We start from the raw sequence: 23,841 nt of genomic DNA on the forward strand, positions 1-23,841 counted from the left end.
CTTCTTGTCTCTTTAAAGTCAATTCATTTGCAACGGAACAGGTCTCGGCCTCAACTTTCTCTAAATTCTGGGTCTGTTAGTGAAGCTTAGTGCTGGCGGGCAGCAATCACTTTAGTAATTTCTCTGTTTTCCTGTTGATTTAATGCTGATGAATTAAACCTTGGGTGTAGTTTTTCTGGCTGACTGATTCTGATATTTTTCCCTGTCTGAGGTGCAGAAACATCACATAGGAGTGCAGGATTGACAGATCCAAATTGTAAGGGGCCAGACTGATCGTGAGATACAAGGCCTGAAGCAGGTGCTGCGGTCTGCGTTTGAGGGTGGCCCTGTCACAGGAACAGGCTCACTGACAGCGTGAAGAATGCTGGATACCCCCTGCCTGTGATACTAATGCCTGCCTGGACTATTATTATGTTTGATTTCCTGTTTTCTGTTTTTTTAGCTTTGTTAAACTTTGCAAATCTTTGTAATTGTTAGATTGACCAAAGCAGTAGGCTATCCATTGGCAGGGGTGCCAAAAAGGGGAGAATAAGGAGAAGGATTCGAGGGGCCCATGATTGACAGAGGCCCAGAGAGGCCCCTTACTGGGGGGTCCCAGTAAGATTTCTTTTTTTGGGACCCAAATTCCCTGGTGGCACCCTGACCCCTTTGAGTCTGGTCTGCTTGAGGTTTCTTCCTCAGTATCATCAGAGGCAGTTTTTTTTCTTTCCACTGTCATCTGTGTTCTTGCTCTGGGCGTTGGTAAGGTTAGACCTTACTGTGTGAAGCGCCTTGAGGCAACTTTGTTGTGATTTGGCGCAATATAAATGAAAGAAATTGAATTGAAATCATTGTAAAGCACACTGATCTTCTGATTCTGATGTAAAAGCATTATATAAATAGAGTCCATTCCACATGCAGTTGTTCATATTAGGTTAAAAATTATTCCTTTCAAAGCTACACTGAGTGAATCAGAAGACCCAATTTCCTACTTGCATAATTTTACAAGCCTGGATCAATATTAAAGGAGATTAAACCAATTTCATGTCACAGTGAATCTTTCACATTATTCTGTGTAGGGAGTTTGCCATAATTTCAAACCTTATAGTTCATAATGGTTTGGAGAGAAGACACCACATTACAGATTTTCAATGTTTTCCTAATCAAGTTGATTTAAGATGCAGTATGTGCTGTGGTACTGAAATACAGCTGTAGATGATTGAGTGATTTTTTCAGTTTAAACTTAAAGTGAAGATTTAAAGTATGAGCCAAACACACACATTAACACATGTAGTTTATACATACACATATATGTGTGTATAATATATATATATATACAGTAGTGTTCAGAATAATAGTAGTGCTATGTGACTAAAAAGATTAATCCAGGTTTTGAGTATATTTCTTATTGTTACATGGGAAACAAGGTACCAGTAGATTCAGTAGATTCTCACAAATCCAACAAGACCAAGCATTCATGATATGCACACTCTTAAGGCTATGAAATTGGGCTATTAGTAAAAAAAAGTAGAAAAGGGGGTGTTCACAATAATAGTAGCATCTGCTGTTGATGCTACAAACTCAAAACTATTATGTTGAAACTGCTTTTTTTAGCACCCTCTGAATCACTAAACTAGCATTTAGTTGTATAACCACAGTTTTCATGATTTCTTCACATTTGCGAGGCATTAATTTTGTTGGTTTGGAACCAAGATTTTGCTGGTTTACTAGTGTGCTTGGCATCATTGTCTTGTTGAAACACCCATTTCAAGGGCATGTCCTCTTCAGCATAAGGCAACATGACCTCTTCAAGTATTCTGACATATCCAAACTGATCCATGATACCTGGTATGCGATATATAGGCCCAACACCATAGTAGGAGAAACATGCCCATATCATGATGCTTGCACCAATCAATCAATCAATCAATCAATTTTTTTTATATAGCGCCAAATCACAACAAACAGTTGCCCCAAGGCACTTTATATTGTAAGGCAAGGCCATACAATAATTATGTAAAACCCCAACGGTCAAAAAGACCCCCAGTGAGCAAGCACTTGGCTACAGTGGGAAGGAAAAACTCCCTTTTAACAGGAAGAAACCTCCAGCAGAACCAGGCTCAGGGAGGGGCAGTCTTCTGCTGGGACTGGTTGGGGCTGAGGGAGAGAACCAGGAAAAAGACATGCTGTGGAGGGGAGCAGAGATCGATCACTAATGATTAAATGCAGAGTGGTGCATACAGAGCAAAAAGAGAAAGAAACAGTGCATCATGGGAACCCCCCAGCAGTCTATGTCTATAGCAGCATAACTAAGGGATGGTTCAGGGTCACCTGATCCAGCCCTAACTATAAGCTTTAGCAAAAAGGAAAGTTTTAAGCCTAATCTTAAAAGTAGAGAGGGTGTCTGTCTCCCTGATCTGAATTGGGAGCTGGTTCCACAGGAGAGGAGCCTGAAAGCTGAAGGCTCTGCCTCCCATTCTACTCTTACAAATCCTAGGAACTACAAGTAAGCCTGCAGTCTGAGAGCGAAGCGCTCTATTGGGGTGATATGGTACTACGAGGTCCCTAAGATAAGATGGGACCTGATTATTCAAAACCTTATAAGTAAGAAGAAGAATTTTAAATTCTATTCTAGAATTAACAGGAAGCCAATGAAGAGAGGCCAATATGGGTGAGATATGCTCTCTCCTTCTAGTCCCCGTCAGTACTCTAGCTGCAGCATTTTGAATTAACTGAAGGCTTTTTAGGGAACTTTTAGGACAACCTGATAATAATGAATTACAATAGTCCAGCCTAGAGGAAATAAATGCATGAATTAGTTTTTCAGCATCACTCTGAGACAAGACCTTTCTGATTTTAGAGATATTGCGTAAATGCAAAAAAGCAGTCCTACATATTTGTTTAATATGCGCTTTGAATGACATATCCTGATCAAAAATGACTCCAAGATTTCTAACAGTATTACTAGAGGTCAGGGTAATGCCATCCAGAGTAAGGATCTGGTTAGACACCATGTTTCTAAGATTTGTGGGGCCAAGTACAATAACTTCAGTTTTATCTGAGTTTAAAAGCAGGAAATTAGAGGTCATCCATGTCTTTATGTCTGTAAGACAATCCTGCAGTTTAGCTAATTGGTGTGTGTCCTCTGGCTTCATGGATAGATAAAGCTGGGTATCATCTGCGTAACAATGAAAATTTAAGCAATACCGTCTAATAATACTGCCTAAGGGAAGCATGTATAAAGTGAATAAAATTGGTCCTAGCACAGAACCTTGTGGAACTCCATAATTAACTTTAGTCTGTGAAGAAGATTCCCCATTTACATGAACAAATTGTAATCTATTAGACAAATATGATTCAAACCACCGCAGCCCAGTGCCTTTAATACCTATGGCATGCTCTAATCTCTGTAATAAAATTTTATGGTCAACAGTATCAAAAGCAGCACTGAGGTCTAACAGAACAAGCACAGAGATGAGTCCACTGTCCGAGGCCATAAGAAGATCATTTGTAACCTTCACTAATGCTGTTTCTGTACTATGATGAATTCTAAAACCTGACTGAAACTCTTCAAATAGACCATTCCTCTGCAGATGATCAGTTAGCTGTTTTACAACTACCCTTTCAAGAATTTTTGAGAGAAAAGGAAGGTTGGAGATTGGCCTATAATTAGCTAAGATAGCTGGGTGAAGTGATGGCTTTTTAAGTAATGGTTTAATTACTGCCACCTTAAAAGCCTGTGGTACATAGCCAACTAACAAAGATAGATTGATCATATTTAAGATCGAAGCATTAAATAATGGTAGGGCTTCCTTGAGCAGCCTGGTAGGAATGGGGTCTAATAAACATGTTGATGTTTGGATGAAGTAACTAATGAAAATAACTCAGACAGAACAATCGGAGAGAAAGAGTCTAACCAAATACCGGCATCACTGAAAGCAGCCAAAGATAACGATATGTCTTTGGGATGGTTATGAGTAATTTTTTCTCTAATAGTTAAAATTCTGTTAGCAAAGAAAGTCATGAAGTCATTACTAGTTAAAGTTAATGGAATACTCAGCTCAATAGAGCTCTGACTCTTTGTCAGCCTGGCTACAGTGCTGAAAAGAAACCTGGGGTTGTTCTTATTTTCTTCAATTAGTGATGAGTAGAAAGATGTCCTAGCTTTACGGAGGGCTTTTTTATAGAGCAACAGACTCTTTTTCCAGGCTAAGTGAAGATCTTCTAAATTAGTGAGATGCCATTTCCTCTCCAACTTACGGGTTATCTGCTTTAAGCTACGACTTTGTGAGTTATACCACGGAGTCAGACACTTCTGATTTAAAGCTTTCTTTTTCAGAGGAGCTACAGCATCCAAAGTTGTCTTCAATGAGGATGTAAAACTATTGACGAGATACTCTATCTCCCTTACAGAGTTTAGGTAGCTACTCTGCACTGTGTTGGTATATGGCATTAGAGAACATAAAGAAGGAATCATATCCTTAAACCTAGTTACAGCGCTTTCTGAAAGACTTCTAGTGTAATGAAACTTATTCCCCACTGCTGGGTAGTCCATCAGAGTAAATGTAAATGTTATTAAGAAATGATCAGACAGAAGGGAGTTTTCAGGGAATATTGTTAAGTCTTCTATTTCCATACCATAAGTCAGAACAAGATCTAAGATATGATTAAAGTGGTGGGTGGACTCATTTACTTTTTGAGCAAAGCCAATAGAGTCTAATAATAGATTAAATGCAGTGTTGAGGCTGTCATTCTCAGCATCTGTGTGGATGTTAAAATCGCCCACTATAATTATCTTATCTGAGCTAAGCACTAAGTCAGACAAAAGGTCTGAAAATTCACAGAGAAACTCACAGTAACGACCAGGTGGACGATAGATAATAACAAATAAAACTGGTTTTTGGGACTTCCAATTTGGATTGACAAGACTAAGAGACAAGCTTTCAAATGAATTAAAGCTCTGTCTGGGTTTTTGATTAATTAATAAGCTGGAATGGAAGATTGCTGCTAATCCTCCGCCCCGGCCCGTGCTACGAGCATTCTGACAGTTAGTGTGACTCGGGGGTGTTGACTCATTTAAACTAACATATTCATCCTGCTGTAACCAGGTTTCTGTTAGGCAGAATAAATCAATATGTTGATCAATTATTATATCATTTACCAACAGGGACTTAAAAGAGAGAGACCTAATGTTTAATAGACCACATTTAACTGTTTTAGTCTGTGGTGCAGTTGAAGGTGCTATATTATTTTTTCTTTTTGAATTTTTATGCTTAAATAGATTTTTGCTGGTTATTGGTGGTCTGGGAGCAGGCACCGTCTCTACGGGGATGGGGTAATGAGGGGATGGCAGGGGGAGAGAAGCTGCAGAGAGGTGTGTAAGACTACAACTCTGCTTCCTGGTCCCAACCCTGGATAGTCACGGTTTGGAGGATTTAAGAAAATTGGCCAGATTTCTAGAAATGAGAGCTGCTCCATCCAAAGTGGGATGGATGCCGTCTCTCCTAACAAGACCAGGTTTTCCCCAGAAGCTTTGCCAATTATCTATGAAGCCCACCTCATTTTTTGGACACCACTCAGACAGCCAGCAATTCAAGGAGAACATGCGGCTAAACATGTCACTCCCGGTCCGACTGGGGAGGGGCCCAGAGAAAACTACAGAGTCCGACATTGTTTTTGCAAAGTTACACACCGATTTAATGTTAATTTTAGTGACCTCCGATTGGCGTAACCGGGTGTCATTACTGCTGACGTGAATTACAATCTTACCAAATTTACGCTTAGCCTTAGCCAGCAGTTTCAAATTTCCTTCAATGTCGCCTGCTCTGGCCCCCGGAAGACAATTGACTATGGTTGCTGGTGTCGCTAACTTCACATTTCTCAAAACAGAGTCGCCAATAACCAGAGTTTGATCCTCGGCGGGTGTGTCGTCGAGTGGGGAAAAACGGTTAGAGATGTGAACGGGTTGGCGGTGTACACGGGGCTTCTGTTTAGGGCTACGCTTCCTCCTCACAGTCACCCAGTCGGCCTGCTTTCCCGGCTGCTCGGGATCTGCCAAGGGGGAACTAACGGCGGCTAAGCTACCTTGGTCCGCACCGACTACAGGGGCCTGGCTAGCTGTAGGATTTTCCACGGTGCGGAGCCGAGTCTCCAATTCGCCCAGCCTGGCCTCCAAAGCTACGAATAAGCTACACTTATTACAAGTACCGTTACTGCTAAAGGAGGCCGAGGAATAACTAAACATTTCACACCCAGAGCAGAAAAGTGCGGGAGAGACAGGACAAGCCGCCATGCTAAACCGGCTAAGAGCTAGTAGCTGCGCTAAGCTAGCGGATTCCTAAAAACACAGAAAGTGAATAATGTGTAAATAATTTAGAGGTGATTCAGCAGAGGGAGTGCTTTAGTTAAGGCACGTAAAGATTACACTGGGAAACAAATCGTAATCTAGATAACTAGATCAATCTAACTGCGCAGATTAAACAGCTAACAGATACAGAAAAACACTGCTGTGCTCCGGAACAGGAAGTGATACAATACCGCAGTGAGAGCCAACCACCAGTAGAGGCAAGCAAGGATGATCAGTTAGCTGTTTTACAACTACCATGCTTCACTGTCTTCACTGTGAACTGTGGCTTGAATTCAGAGTTTGGGGGTCATCTCACAAACTGTCTGCGGCCCTTGGACCCAAAAAGAACAATTTTACTCTCATCAATCCACAAAATATTCCTCCATTTCTCTTTAGGCCAGTTGATGTGTTCTTTGGTAAATTGTAACCTCTTCTGCACATGTCTTTTATTTAACAGAGGGACTTTGTGGGGGATTCTTGCAAATAAATTAGCTTCACACAGGCGTCTTCTAACTGTCACAGCACTTACAGGTAACTCCAGACTGTCTTTGATCATCCTGGAGCTGATCAATGGGTGAGCCTTTGCCATTCTGGTTATTCTTCTACCCATTTTGATGGTTGTTTTCCATTTTCTTCCACACGTCTCTGGTTTTTTGTCCATTTTAAAGCATTGGAGATCATTGTAGATGAACAGCCTATAATTTTTTGCTCCTGCGTATAAGTTTTCCCCTCTCCAATCAACTTTTTAATCAGACTACGCTGTTCTTCTGAACAATGTCTTGAACGTCCCATTTTCCTCAGGCTTTCAAAGAGAAAAGCATGTTCAACAGGTGCTGGCTTCATCCTTAAATAGGGGACACCTGATTCACACCTGTTTGTTCCACAAAATTGACGAACTCACTGACAATGCATATTATTGTGAACACCCCCTTGTCTCCTTTTTTTTTTTTTTACTAATAGCCCAATTTCATAGCCTTAAGAGTGTGCATATCATGAATACTTGGTCTTGTTGGATTTGTGAGAATCTACTGAATCTACTGGTACCTTGTTTCCCATGTAACAATAAGAAATATACTCAAAACCTGGATTAATCTTTTTAGTCACATAGCACTACTATTATTCTGAACACTACTGTATATATATATATATATATATATATATATATATATATATATATATATATATATATGCTACATAGACTCAATATCTCACAATTTTTTCACAACTGTGTCAGTTTGTGGTCTCACCATCCAATTTTTTAAACAAACCTGTTATTCATCAAACACGTTTTCCTGTCCCATTCTCAACAGAATTAATTAATGATGAGTATTTGCTGATACAGAATATCAATCTGACATTTTCCTCAACAATAAACTTGCACAACACATTGAAGCCAATTCAAGGTAATGGTTTGAAAGTAAATCCAATGTAAGAAAAAAAAAGGAAAACCTATCTTCAATCCAATCTACTCCTGAATGTTTTTGTATTTATTTTGACAAAATAAGCAAACTTCCTTTTTAATCTGATTTAATAATTTCACTTACTGCAACACAGCACTCATGACACTAGAACAGATTAATATTGATTAAAGATCAGTGACTGTGCTTTATTTGTAAAATAATGCATTCATCTTCATATTATTAGTATTACTGTTATTCTAAAAAAGTATTTAAACTTAACCTTTACCATCCAAGCGGGTGGGGGCTGTACAAAGGCTGTTAGCTGAAGGAAACCATTATTAGAGCAGATGGGGAGAGAAAGGTATTCATTTGGAAAACACTAGCAGTGAAAAGCTAATGAGATGCAGCATTGGTCAGAAATCATCTTGCTGTGCATTTGAACTGAAGCAGAGCAAATGCTTCTGAAATGCGCGAGTGTGATATTGCTGGTAAGTGATTAAAAAGACATGAACAGAATGGTGTCTTCAGCTCCGCCGACACGGAGATGATTATACATACCGATGACGGAACACAGACAAACTGGAGCCAGACAGGTCCGACATCAATCTTTGCAGTCGGACCGGGACATCCTGACTTATTATAAAGTCTTAAGTCCCAACAATATAAGTTGATTAATTTGATATGTTGAATTTGACCATACCAACAGAGCTGTTCAGCTGATTTCAGTTGATTGTTTTGTTTTCCGGGGTACGCTTCCTTTACTTTAATAAGCCTAATGGTTGCGGACAGGTGAGTCAGACATGTTTTGATGGCACTGGTGTGGAGCCGACGCTGGCCCTCACAGCCAATTGAGACAAAATCAATCCACGTTGGACAGGGATGTCTGAACCTGTCTGTCTCTCTGAGGAGGGCTGATGGGTTTCCAACTCACCTGACTTGGGCACTGAGTTTCTGGAGAAGCTGAGGTTATCCTCTGCCACCCAAGAGAAATTCCAGTATCCTCTTGGAACACCAGTTGCAATTCTACCAGCCAATGATTCACCTGGGGAAAGAAAAAAAGAAAAATTGAACCATCACATTTGACTATACAATACAGGAGGTTGAAAAATGTTGCCTTAATCTCTGATATACAAGAAGACATCATTAAAAACATGTTGTCATTTGGATTGATTGTTGTCTTACACCAGCACATACGAGGGTGCTGTTTTATAGCATGTGTCCCTGAAGTAACCGAGGATCACACAAGGAAAAAATATGCCATATGTTTATATTAGGGATATTGCAAATGGTGACTTCAATCGGTTATAGATACATATGGATACTAATAAACACTATTATGATGTCACATATCACCTTTCTACAACCACAATCCCATTAAAGTTGGGATATTGTGAAAAAAATGCAAATAAAAACAGAATACAATGATTTGCAAATCCTCTTCAACCTATATTCAATTGAATACACCACAAAGACAAGATATTTAATGTTCAAACTGATAAACTTTATTGTTTTTGTGCAAATGTTTGCTCATTTTGAAATGGATGCCTGCAACAGGTTTCAAAAAAGATGGGACAGTGGTATGTTTCCCACTGTGTTACATCACCTTTCCTTCTAACAACACTCAATAAGCGTTTGGGAACTGAGGACACTAATTGTTGAAGCTTTGTAGATGGAATTCTTTCCCATTCTTGCTTGACGTACGACTTCAGTTGTTCAACAGTCCGGGGTCTCCGTTGTCATATTTTGCGCTTCATAATGCGCCACACATTTTCAATGGGCAACAGTTCTGGACTGCAGGCAGGCCAGTCTAGTACCCGCACTCTTTTACTACGAAGCCACGCTGTTGTAACACGTGCAGAATGTGGCTTGGCATTGTCTTGCTGAAATAAGCAGGGACGTCCCTGAAAAAGATGTTGCTTGGATGGCAGCATGTGTTGCTCCAAAACCTGGATGTACCTTTCAGAATTGATGGTGCCATCACAGATGTGTAATTTGTCCATGCCATGGGCACTAACACACCCCCATACCATGACACATGCTGGCTTTTGAACTTTCTGGATTGTCTTTTTCCTCTTTTGTCCAGAGAACATGAAAAACACCTCCGTTGGAAGCCTTAAGGACAAGTTGGAACATGCCCTGCTGTTAAACAATTTCTCAGATACTCACTCAACTGAAAGCCACCAAAAGCCGCCTGGATTTTACAAATGGTTATCAACACAGAAGTGTTTTTCCTGTGGCGGGCGCGCCAATCCGTCCGCACGTCTTTCATTAAAAAAAATCTCCTTTAACAGTGGAATGTCTGGATAAACTGCTGATTCCGACCTCTTCTGAAAGTTCTCTGTTCTCTCACGACATCCTGGGACAACAGAGGCTTAAATTTGGAGGTTTTCAGCTTGAAACAGGATGACGACGTCTCCTCGGAGCGCTGCGCGACGTCCCTCTCCGTAGGAAGTCCTTACAGCGATAGAAACAATCCAAAATCTCTCATCAGCCATTAAAATTTTCATCGAAAACCATCTTAATTTCTCGAATGGTATCCACTCGGATGTGCCTCACAGTTTTCGAAAAAATTTTGATGAAACACAGCACCAATCTCTTAGCAACTTCTCAGACAATGAAAATCCGACGAGGAGGCTGGACCACTCCTCCCACAAGGCGTGCTCACAGGCAAATGACGTCACCAACAGGCGTGGAAAAACTCATGCATGTGCACGAAGGTTCAAGCTTGGCTGACGTAAAAACATATGAATCAAATCCATATAGTTTTTAAAAAAAATAAAACGGTCTGTTTCTTTTCTAATAGACCTCGTATTTGCACAAAAACAATAAAGTTTATCACTTTGAACATTAAATATCTTGTCTTTGTGGTGCATTCAATTGAATATAGGTTAAAGAGGATTTGCAAATTGTATTCTGTTTTTATTTACATTTCACACAACATCCCAATTTCATGGGAATTGGGGTTGTATTATGACCTATGACCATAGATGACCTTGAAAGGCTAAATACAAGGTCACCAATGCTCAACTCAAAGAGTTTGGAGCCCATATGGATGAAAGATGGTGGAGGTGTTGTGTATTTATGAAGGGTAAAGTTTCAGTTCTCGATGGAAATGATCATATAGAACCATACATTATGGCATCTCAAAATGTAATGCACAGGTGTTATGGTGTCAGAGTGCCAATACCAGTTGATCTGCACCCGTTCACGTGACACAAAGTCTTTCCTACTGGTAGCACTGTATTCTAACAGATTTGGAGAAGTCCATGAATAGTTTGCCAGTGCCTCAGTCAAGCTGAACAGTGACATGTTGATAGAGCATCTGTAATAAAAATGTAACATGAACTATTGTAGGTATTTAATCACATTACTAAAGAATGCAAATACCTGATCAACTTCTGTCATCTGGAATCAATGTCATGAGCAGTCATACCACTGATTATAATCACTGTGAAATTTGAGACACAATGCAACACAAAGCAGTCAGCTTAGTTTAAGAAGTCCTAGGACCTACGTGATTTGACTATTGGATGTCAATAAATTGTATAATTAACTGGAGGCAGGTTTCTCAGATTTTTTTTTTTTTTTTTTACTCAGACTCATTAGGGCTACATTGACCAGAAGTCTGTTACTGTAAAGTAGATGCAACGATTTTCTCTTTCCACAGCCACCTCTCCACACCCAGCTCACTCACGTTGTCCTCAGTCCGAGGATAATTAGTGCACAGTCACAGACCAATAGACCACTTCCTTGAAAGGAGACTCCTACATAAATCCTTTAGTCATTTCAAATGAGCCTTAAAGAGCGATTGATTGTAAATGATGCCTTTTGTGGCAATGAACAGCATGCACTTTGGCTTCAGTCAATGTTGTCCCATAGTCACGGTTTATGTTGCCTCAGTGTGGCTGACACATAGGGTTCCATGTCCCATTCTCCTTCTATTGCTGGAGCTGCATCAGGAAGGACATCCAGAATAAAAAGCTGTGCCAAACGAACAGCTGGACCCACTCTAATGACCCCAAGCAAAAAATAAATCAACTTGTTTAACAGTAAGTTGACTTGTTTAATATTCATTTCAAGGGTTTGATTAGTTAATATCAACATTGCATTTAAGAAATACATTTTAAGAAAGCTAAAAATAATGAGGGCGATACATCCAAAGTGCAGGTTTTTGCAGCCAGATGGCGCCTGCTGCTCGTGCTTCATTCACATGTGGATGTTTTTAAAACAGAAAAACCTTACCGGTCATTACAGTTGCATATCATCACCTACACTAACAGATGGTAGGTGGCAGCAGGAGGCACAGGGACAGCCCACTGGTAACTATGCATGCAATAATTTGCTTAATGAAAATATACACAACAGGATTTTTGAAATTATGCACAATGTTATACAAGTGCAACACAAATAAGCAAACTTTGACTTTAATCTTTGTTTTGATGGTGGTCATTTGTGAAAAAGCTGTATTTTTTCGGAGTAATTCCTGCTTTTCTCTTCCTTCAAGCTGTGCACATGCCACTGTTCATCTTTCATGTCTGCTGAACATCAGTCACATCCAGCCTGCAACTGCATTTGTGGCCAGCCAAAAAAAAAAAACAAAAAAAAAAACAAAGTTAAAAATGTTTGATGGCACAAACAGGGCTTTGCACTGAACCACATCCAAAAGATGCTAATTATCCTGCATGTTGGCGAAGCAGTACGCAGGTTATTGTTTTCACTGGTGTGTGTGTGTCTGTGTGTGTCTCTCGATAAGATAAATCAAAAATTGCCAGATGGATTTCCTTCAAACATGGTGAGAATATTACTTGGAGGGACACCTAAAGGTGATTGGACTTTGGAGTGGAGATAGGTGAACCCCTGCTAAGAAGGTGAAAGAACCAAAGAAAGAAAATAGGTGTAGTCTCTGGAAGAACTGTGCACATACGTATATATATATATATATATATATATATATATATATATATATATATATATATATATATACACACACACACGAGGTCTGTTAGAAAAGTAACGGACCTTTTTATTTTTTTCAAAAACTATATGGATTTGAGTCATAGGTTTTTATGTCAGCCAAGCTTGATGATGCTTTTTATTAACAACAACGACCTCAAAAGGGCAAAAAAGGCCAACAGCGACTATTCCAATGAAAATAACAACCAGCTTCCCCAGACGGAAATCTCTGATGTACTTCTACAAGTTCCATCAATGATTCCTTTACCTACTGTGTTGTTACAGAGGAAAGAGACTTAAATTTGATGTAGGCACTGTGGCCCATTGGTGCTGGTCCTCATCCTGAGATTCCGTAGTGTGAAGCGGATGAGACTCTACAACTCCTTGTCAATGGGAAGCCAGTCTGGCACAGGTTACTTCCCCAGGCAAGCCTGGGACCCATTTTACAGCTGGGTGGACTGAGATAACACAGATGACGTGTGTTGTCCAAGGACTCAGACAGGTGGCCTCACTGGAGATCAAACCCAGGTCTTTATACCAGTAGGCCAGCTCCTTATCCCACTGATCTACTGCCTCTATGTCACAGTTACTTTATGTTACAAGAGACACCAGAAAGAATGATGAATGTCTGCAGTATGATCACAGGTGTCCAGCAGAGCATCGCCTTGACCTTTACACATGCAGGTGATAATCAAGACTCGAGACAGAATTCCACTTCTTAATTCCTGCTTTCTGCTTTCAGCTCCCATGCATAAAACAGGCAAAGGAAGATCAGACAGCCAGAGGCTGCAGCACAACTGCCTTGGAGGAGACAATGGTTTAACTCGTCAGTTGTTCTCTCCACAGTATCATAAAATTGACATGGTTTTGAATTTTATTGTGCATTTGGAAAATCTGCCAAGATCCCGTTGCCTGAGTCGAGGAGGAAGCTCGAGTCTGGGAATGGATAAACTGCTCTTCACACTGAGCAACAGTTGACTGGGTCCCAAATGGAAGGCCAGGTTCGGAGGCCTGCAGCTGCTGCTGCAGCGACCATGCAGAATGGTTTCTGGAATGGATCACGAGCTCCTAGAGGGAACGCTGTCGCTGAGTAGTTGGCTTCTGCTACATGAGGGCTGCCGGCTGGACAGCGGAGCACTGGGTGTGTAGGGGAAATAGGTAACTGGCAGCTGTGGTGCTGGCTGGGTGAGGAGCATCCAGACAAGCTGATGAGGTGCTGGGAGAGCAAGCTGGCTCACTGACAGGTGTGGGTGCTGGCCGGGTATTGATGTCCATATTCAAAGAGCCAGACCACAATCATAACTGACTGGTTGGCTGACTGAGATGCTGTCAGGGGATTGTTATAACTGGCAATTTGAATACATCTACTCTAAGATGACCGAGTGGGAAAACACAAATGGGCAATAATGACATGCATTCACACAACACATTTACAGCACACAGTCCTTTGTCCACATACAAATACTCAATGTAGACATTTCTTGTCGTCCACTGTCATGTTTTTTCATCTTTGTCTATTATCATCATGTTTTAGCCAGTACTTTTTAGTCAACAATACTGCAGCATTTATCAGAAGGTCCATCTTCACAGTACATAGGAAGATATATATATATATATATATATATATATATATATATATATATATATATATATATATATATATATATATATATATATATATATATATATATATATATATACACACACACACAGTAGTGTTTGAGTATATTTCTTATTGTTACATGGGAACCAAGGTACCAGTAGATTCAGTAGATTCTCACAAATCCAAAAAGACCAAGCAGTCATGATATAAACACTCTTAAGGCTATGAAATTGGGCTATTAGTAAAAAAAAGTAGAAAAGGGGGTGTTCACAATAATAGTAGTGTGGCATTCAGTCAGTGAGTTCGTCAGTTTTGTGGAACAAACAGGTGTGAATCAGGTGTCCCCTATTTAAGGATGAAGTCAGCACCTGTTGAACATGCTTTTCTCTTTGAAAACCTGAGGAAAATGGGATGTTCAAGACATTGTTCAGAAGAACAGCGTAGTTTGATTAAATTAATTTTGTTGGTTTCGAACCAAGATTTTGCTGGTTTACTAGTGTGCTTGGGGTCATTGTCTTGTTGAAACACCCATTTCAAGGGCATGCCCTCTTCAGCATAAGGCAACATGACCTCTTCAAGTATTTTGACATATCCAAACTGATCCATGATACCTGGTATGCGATATATAGTCCCAACACCATAGTAGGAGAAACATGCCCATATCATGATGCTTGCACCACCATGCTTCACTGTCTTCACTGTGAACTGTGGCTTGAATTCAGAGTTTGGGGGTCGTCTCACAAACTGTCTGCGGCCCTTGGACCGAAAAAGAACACAAAATATTCCTCCATTTTTCTTTAGGCCAGTTGATGTGTTCTTTGGCAAATTGTAACCTCTTCTGCACGTCTTTTATTTAACAGAGGGACTTTGTGGGGGATTCTTGCAAATAAATTAGCTTCACACAGGCGTCTTCTAACTGTCACAGCACTTACAGGTAACTCCAGACTGTCTTTGATCATCCTGGAGCTGATCAATGGGTGAGCCTTTGCCATTCTGGTTATTCTTCTATCCATTTTGATGGTTGTTTTCCGTTTTCTTCCACCTGTCTCTGTTTTTTTTTTGTCCATTTTAAAGCATTGGAGATCACTGTAGATGAACATCCTATAATGTTTTGCACCTGCGTATAAGTTTTCCCCTCTCCAATCAACTTTTTAATCAAACTATGCTGTTCTTCTGAACAATATCTTGAATGTCCCATTTTCCTCAGGCTTTCAAAGAGAAAAGTATGTTCAACAGGTGCTGGCTTCATCCTTAAATAGGGGACACCTGATTCACATCTGTTTGTTCCACAAAATTGACGAACTCACTGACTGAATGCCACACTACTATTATTGTGAACACCCCCTTTTCTACTTTTTTTTTTAATAGTCCAGTTTCATAGCCTTAAGAGTGCGCATATCATGAATGCTTGGTCATGTTTGATTTGTTAGAATCTACTGAATCTACTGGTACCTTGTTTCCCATGTAACAATAAGAAATATACCCAAAACCTGGATTAATCTTTTAGTCACATAGCACTACTATTATTCTGAACACTACTGTATATATGTGTATATATACATACATACATACATACATTTTTCAAAATTCTTGGGTTTTGGGTGTGAAAAATAAAACACAGTGGCAGACTGCACAAACAAGGTGGAAATGGTGCTATAAAATACTGCATTTTAAAGTAACATATTTTCAAACTTTTAATTGTAACTTGAAAGTCTAATGTACTGTTGTATTATATTGTTGATTTGAGCAAATAAATAAACTTAGAATAAAACAAGCCAAAGCTCAATTGATATAACAGAACTTAGTGATTAGCAGTAGCCTGAACTAAACATTTTAGTTGATGCTAGTTTCCCATTCTCTCAGTTAACCTCACAGTAAATATATTAGTGGAAATTGATTATAATTTTTAGATTAGCTGGATCCACCACTGTATAAATACAAGCAACAAAATATGTTCTCTGTAAGTTGTTTTTTTTTTTTTTTTAATTCTCTTGTTGTAATGTTTTTGTTTTTTGTTTTTAGTCATGACTTATTTCAAGTCAGTAGACCCTTTGGATGTGCCAGTTTTCACAGTCATCCCCTTAATTCATGCTGTTAGACTGTGCAGCAGGTCAGTGGTCCTTGTGCGCCCCCTAGTTGTCCATGAGTATATTGGTAAAATATTGCATCATATTCTAGCTCACATTTGTTTCTTAAACTGTTTAAAAATGACTCCAAAATCTCATGGGTATAATATACTGTATTTTGTTATTTGGATATTTGGGGAGTTAGGTCGTCTGCAAAATTATTTTTAATTTTATTTTTTATTGGTTAAGGCGTCCTTGGTCTGAAAGAGTTTCAGAAACACTGCTGTACAGATAAGTTGGTCTTATACACCATCCACTCATATCCAGGTTAGGCTGGGATGTGCAAGTAAATGTAACAAATCATAACCCAGTATCAATCCAATTACTACTAATTAAGAAGGAAATGAGAAAGCATCCGATTTACACTGTTGGATTTTCACAGTCCGAGGCCTTTTCTGTCACTGCTGTCCTTCTCTTTTTGGGCATTAATTAAAGCCTTACCTTGGGATACATACATTACTGCCTAAATAAATTGATTACCTGTTTGCCTCAGTGACGTGTCATTAAGTGCCCGTCAAAGTCAACCAGTGACACGTCACGCAGCTGAGGCCTGGAACTGGCCCCTCTCTCTCTCTGCTACAAATGAGCACACAGATTTCAATCCAATTAGCTCTGATGTCCACTTAGGACGATGACTTTCATTCAGAACTTCAACAGAATTCTGCACGTTCTGCTGCAACCCAAAACCAGCATGCGAGTGCATGAAGAAATTCACGGGTATCGAGTACCTCAAAAGCAAAGTCTTTTAAGTTTCTAAATCACATTGCAGTGATAAAAACAAAACTTTACACCATTCTGACAAGTATTCAAGATTAAATGAGGTTAAGAGACAAAGAAACAGCATCAACATTTTGCCTACGGTTGCTGTTAGCTTTAAGGGGATCAGTCATTTTTAAGAGGATCACTGTCATGTGAGGTAACAACACATACAGCATTTTAGTAAAAACCTCATCTTGTAAACAAGTGGGGATTTTGGTTTTAAGTGCAGGATCCAAGTTATTAAGTTGAGCAATGCACAGAAACCTGAACCCTGTGACGCCACTGATGCCATCAGTTCTTTACATGAAAGTAATCTCAGCAAACCCTCCGATCCTCAGTCAATGAAAATTAAAGGTAAAACAAAAGCAGAGGTTACAACAGAGTACAAACAGCTTGGAAATGGAAACTGAATTCTCAGACTTGCTAAAGAAGAAGTATATATCCTCACCATGAGGCCTACTGGGACTGTTATTATCCCCAGATAGCAGTGGAAATGGACAAAAGTCCATCACAAGTTACTTCCCCAGAAATTTTCAGCTGGACGGCCTGGGACAATGCAGACACAGACTATATCTACTGGACAAACTCTAAGTGACAACACGCACAGGTTTATGGAAGAGACTTGCAAGAGCCATTTTGAAACCAAAAAAATTGCTGGTCTGGTCATCACCCTGTTGGCCGCGGTTACTCCCCTATGTCCCAGCTAATCCATAAAAAGATGTGGAGCGTGGACAAGACCCTACATGACATGGACAAGACAAATGAAGCCCAAACATAACCCAATCTCACAGTTACTAAGCAAGCTAAAAGCAAACAGGCCATCATTGGATCGGGTGTTTTTTTAAGTCATATTTTTGGGGACTGGGTAGTATTTTTTTGGGTGTGGTTATGAGATATTAGAGCCAGATTATTTCCTCAGTAATCATGAATTAACTGGACCTAATGTCATCAATCTACCAAAAGCTGCTAAAAGTGCTGACGCAAAAAGTGATGTGAGAATTTCACTGGACAGAAATACCGGAGCACTGACTTCTTACATAAGCCACATTATTACAGATATTTGGAATAAAATGCTCAGAAACATGGGCATCATGGTGTCTTAGTGGTTAGCACTTACAAATGGTGGTTACAAATGTCTGTATCAAAGAACTAGATCATAGGACTCCAGTCTGACACCATTATGCAGGAAAAGAAAGGGCTACACAGCGAGAAGGTCGTGGGTTCAATTCCCGTGGCCTTTCTGTGTGGAGTTTGCATGTTCTCCCCGTGTTTGCGTGGGTTTCCTCCGGGTGCTCCGGTTTCCTCCCACATCCAAAGACATGCGGGTTACGTGGCTTGGAATCTTTAAAAAAAAATTGTCTGTAGGTGTGTGTGTGTGTGTGTGTGTGTGTGTGTGTGTGTGTGTGTGTGTGTGTGTGTGTGTGTGTGTGTGTGTGTGTGTGTGTGTGTGTGTGTGTGTGTCTGTGTTTGTTTGCCAATTTGTGGCCCTGTGACAGACTGGCATCCTGTCCTGGGTGTACCCCGCCTCATGCTCTATGACTGCTGGGATAGGCTCCAGCCCCCTGCGACCCTTAATTGGACTAAGCGGTAGAAGATGAATGAATGAATGAATGAATGCTCAGAAAGGACAGATATGGTCCACGACAACAGCTAGCAGCCTCTGTTTGACCAGAGCTAAAGAGTATAGAAGAGATGATCCTTTGGTGCTTTTAATTAATAAAATAATTAACTGGGGAAAAATGTAACAATATATCTATATTTGATATAACATAATACAGAATATATTATAAATAATACATTACAATAAAAACAATTATTATTCCTCACTCTAAATTGTTGAGTGTCACAGCCAAATCAGAACCACTGTAGGAATTTTCTAATAATACGTTTGTATTAAACTGTGCAACACTGTGCGTATTATTCCACTTCTATATACAAGACAGACTACATGAGAATAACTTTTCATGTTATGTTATGCATTTCTAATTGGAACAGAAAACATTTGTCTGAGTGAACACATGAGCTGAAGGTTTTCACAGTGTTTGAAGTGGCCTCCTTGGGTAGATTTGATAGACGTGAATCTCAAAACATGGAGGCAGAGCTCGGCCGCTGAGTGCTGATGTTCTGACAGATGACCATCTTGCTTTCACTTACTGTCAGTTAGCTCTGAACCTGACTCACTATATACTAGCTGCACCTCAAAGTGACCACGCCCCTAATTGTGCATAACTTCTTGTCTTAATAAAATGGTAAATTTGCAAGTTATTAAAACCCAGGCTGCAAACATTTTTATTTTTGCTGTTGAGGTGGACATTTTAACATGGACCGCTACTGCAATCTGATCACTTTTGGAGCCAGCCTCAAGTGGCCAGTCAAGGAACTGCAACATTTTCTTCTTCTGTGTAGGCCTCATTTTGGCAGCCAGAGGTTGGGGCTCATGCAAATGAAGTGTCTTGCCCACGGACACAGACAGGCAGCACGAGCACACACTGTGTTGAACCCCCGTCTATATACAGTTCGTCCAACTCCTATCCCACAGAGCAAACTCGTTTCAGGAGGACACAATATGGGCAGCATTAATAAGCAGCATGTTGACTTGGTACCAAGTCTGTATCTAAAGCCATTCTAGATAGATAAAAGTCAGCACAGGAAGAAATTAAGAACCACAGCATTTTCTGAGTACTTCTTGAAAGCAGTCAATGCAGTAAAGCTTGTGAAGAGAACTCATTTTGACTGAATGTATCTCATGATACAAGCCTGTCGGTTTCAAATTGTCGCAGCTCTCCTGACATTTGAAAACCAAGACTTGAGGTTGTTACATGCATCTACTGCACGTATTACACATAAGGAGGCATTGAAGCTTGACTGGACTGACCACTGATCCACCAAGTTCCAAGGAGAAACTGTACTTAATAATACAGCAACTTAGTTGAACAGTAACACTGTACATTTTTGAATAAGCAATGAGTTTCAGACTATATGATGAAATAGCAGCTGCACCCGACCCTGAAACACTGAGATGTGAATGCGTTGTGACAGCACAGCAGAGGCTCCCCTGGGTAATGTGTGTTCATCTGACACATGTACCCGGAATTCAGAATAAGATCAAGCGCTGCTTTGTCTCTCTAGGCGAACACCAAATGTCTGTATCAAAGAACTAGATCATAGGACTCCAGTCTGACACCATTATGCAGGAAAAGAAAGGGCTACACAGCAATAATAAGGATGTCAGCCGGGTGTCATTCATGCTCATTAAAGAAAATTATTTTCCTCTCAGACAGTGACACCTGCATTTCTTTGCAGTTTGACTACTACGGCTGTGGTTTCAAACAAACATCATCACTGCCAAACTGAACAGGCAGTAATTTAAAAAAATGCACTTTAAAAAGAAAAATACTATAACACTGGGGGAAAAAAGTTACGCAGTCCCACCTGCTCTCCAGAAATTGTAATTGTGTTACTCTGATCCACTTACACAGCGTTCAATATTATTGCCAAAAGTCACAATTAGATATGTTGGTCTATTTAGGACACAAATGTAACAATAAATACATTTTCATTTTTCTGCAATTTTTGTAGGCTTATAGATACAAATGAAACAGAGCAATACCACCAGGAATTGTGGGAGCAGTGTAAGATAAGATAAGACTTTATTGATCTCACAGTGGAGAAATTCACTTTACGTCAGCTCTTAAAAAACACACAAGATGAGTGCGAGTAGAGGAAAATGTGCATCAAACAGAGTGTGCAGAGATAAGCAATAATAGTAATAATTGTTATGTGTCGACGCGGGTTGAGGAGCGGACCTGCGTCAGATGGAACCCAGCGCTACAAATAACCAGAAAAGCGGTTCCAAAAACAATATATTTATTTCACCCACTGGTGCATAAAAAGTGTAAAAACAGAAATAGCGTCCTTCTGGTGGAGTGAAGGCTGGCACGCTCTCCAGCGCCCAAAAGGATCGAAGCCCGGCGCTCCTGGACCCACTACCACCGCCAAACACCCCCCAGGTGGACACGACAAACCAACTCTCTGCGAAGCATAGAAGAGGTGAGGTAAGTTAGCAGTTACAACTAATATCCTTCAAAAGACACACACTATCAGCAACACATACAGGTCTGTATTTTAAGCTTTATGCAAATGAGCAGCTTCTCACAACAGGTGGAGGATCACTTGTCCGCATGCCACAGCAGTGAGAAGCGAGCTGCACAATCCTCATCACAATTCAAATATACTGCGTAACAAAATACCAAGTTACTATCAACAATTAGTCAAACACTTAATCACCTTTAATGTGTGCTGACAGCATGTGTCCCTCACCCTTCCTTGCTTCATGGGCTCGATGTGTCAAACCCAGGCGCGGTCCTCAGCGTCTCACAAACGGACATCACAAGGTCGAGTTCCCGGCAGTTCTGCTTGAATCACACATGACTTAAATGCAGAACGCCATCCAATTATCTGCTTCAGCTGAAAGTCTTTAAGGCTGCACATGAGCACCATTCACAGGTGCTACACATGATGTTGATGAGGGTGAAGGATTCTTGAGTCAGCACCTTCTCCACAGACAAATCAGTTCTCATGCCACCTGGAGAGCAAAGAAAAGAAAAGAACACCAAAATATCCAGCCACACCCCCTCAACACACAACAAATAATACTTGTAACAATACAATAAAATAAGAAAATGAGGTAGAAATAGTATACATATGTATATAGTTCGTGAAAGACACAACCTTTAAAGTAAAAGTTCAAGAAGACAGTATGTTGTGGAGTGTTTATATGGAAGTAAATCTGTGCCATCAGAGTTTGAATTTGAATTTTTTTTTAAGCATCAAAATCAGAGTTTGAAGTTGAATTTCTAAGGTTGAATTTGTTTAGCATCAAAATATTCAGCCTCAAAAACGTCAACCTAAAAAAATTAAACCTAAAAAAAAAAAAAAAGATTCAACCTCAAGAAATAGAAAAGCAGGGAGAAGCAATTGATCCCTGTAGTAGTAAATCTGTGATGTTGGATGATTGAGAATTTGATGTTGAATTTTTTGGAGGTCTTTTTTTTTTTTAGGTTGAAGTTTTTGAGGCTGAATACTTTGATGCTAAACAAATTCAACCTTAGAAATTCAACTTCAAACTCTGATTTTGATTCTTAAAAAAAACAATCTTAAAAATTCAAATTCAAACTGATTTTGATGCTTAAAAAAAAAAAACAACCTTAAAAATTAAAATTCAAACTCTGATGGCACAGATTTAATTCCATATAAACACTCCACAACATACTGACTGTCTTCTTCTTGAACTTTTACTTTAAAGGTTGTGTCTTTCATGAACTTGCACTGCTCCCACAATTCCTGATGGTATTGCTCAATTTTATTCTCTGATCGCCCAGATTTACTTCCACATGTTTAACAGCCACACAGACCACAGCTTCACCACTGCTGATGTCATTCTTTTACATGTTTGATGTCAATCAATCAATCAATCAATTTTTTTATATAGCGCCAAATCACAACAAACAGTTGCCCCAAGGCGCTTTATATTGTAAGGCAAGGCCATACAATAATTATGTAAAACCCCAACGGTCAAAACGACCCCCTGTGAGCAAGCACTTGGCTACAGTGGGAAGGAAAAACTCCCTTTTAACAGGAAGAAACCTCCAGCAGAACCAGGCTCAGGGAGGGGCAGTCTTCTGCTGGGACTGGTTGGGGCTGAGGGAGAGAACCAGGAAAAAGACATGCTGTGGAGGGGAGCAGAGATCGATCACTAATGATTAAATGCAGAGTGGTGCATACAGAGCAAAAAGAGAAAGAAACAGTGCATCATGGGAACCCCCCAGCAGTCTACGTCTATAGCAGCATAACTAAGGGATGGTTCAGGGTCACCTGATCCAGCCCTAACTATAAGCTTTAGCAAAAAGGAAAGTTTTAAGCCTAATCTTAAAAGTAGAGAGGGTGTCTGTCTCCCTGATCTGAATTGGGAGCTGGTTCCACAGGAGAGGAGCCTGAAAGCTGAAGGCTCTGCCTCCCATTCTACTCTTACAAACCCTAGGAACTACAAGTAAGCCTGCAGTCTGAGAGTGAAGCGCTCTATTGGGGTGATATGGTACTACGAGGTCCCTAAGATAAGATGGGACCTGATTATTCAAAACCTTATAAGTAAGAAGAAGAATTTTAAATTCTATTCTAGAATTAACAGGAAGCCAATGAAGAGAGGCCAATATGGGTGAGATATGCTCTCTCCTTCTAGTCCCCGTCAGTACTCTAGCTGCAGCATTTTGAATTAACTGAAGGCTTTTTAGGGAACTTTTAGGACAACCTGATAATAATGAATTACAATAGTCCAGCCTAGAGGAAATAAATGCATGAATTAGTTTTTCAGCATCACTCTGAGACAAGACCTTTCTGATTTTAGAGATATTGCGTAAATGCAAAAAAGCAGTCCTACATATTTGTTTAATATGCGCTTTGAATGACATATCCTGATCAAAAATGACTCCAAGATTTTTCACAGTATTACTAGAGGTCAGGGTAATGCCATCCAGAGTAAGGATCTGGTTAGACACCATGTTTCTAAGATTTGTGGGGCCAAGTACAATAACTTCAGTTTTATCTGAGTTTAAAAGCAGGAAATTAGAGGTCATCCATGTCTTTATGTCTGTAAGACAATCCTGCAGTTTAGCTAAT

At 40.0% G+C, this 23,841-nt stretch overlaps 1 protein-coding gene and 1 long non-coding RNA gene across 2 annotated transcripts in view; one reads left to right on the forward strand and one right to left on the reverse strand.

The window, feature by feature from the left end:
- Nucleotides 1-23,841, reverse strand: part of alk (ALK receptor tyrosine kinase) — a 1,475,036-nt gene that overhangs the window by 875,119 nt on the left and 576,076 nt on the right. Inside the window, 1 exon segment of the mRNA XM_034159972.1 lies at nucleotides 8,657-8,767. Within this exon segment, the coding sequence (XP_034015863.1) occupies nucleotides 8,657-8,767 (111 nt within the window).
- LOC117501140 overlaps nucleotides 1-23,841 on the forward strand; it is a 1,097,271-nt gene that overhangs the window by 93,591 nt on the left and 979,839 nt on the right. The gene's annotated exons all lie outside the window — the stretch shown is intronic.

This window comes from Thalassophryne amazonica, chromosome 19, assembly GCF_902500255.1.
Source record: "Thalassophryne amazonica chromosome 19, fThaAma1.1, whole genome shotgun sequence".
In the NCBI taxonomy this organism is placed as follows: Eukaryota; Metazoa; Chordata; class Actinopteri; order Batrachoidiformes; family Batrachoididae; genus Thalassophryne; species Thalassophryne amazonica.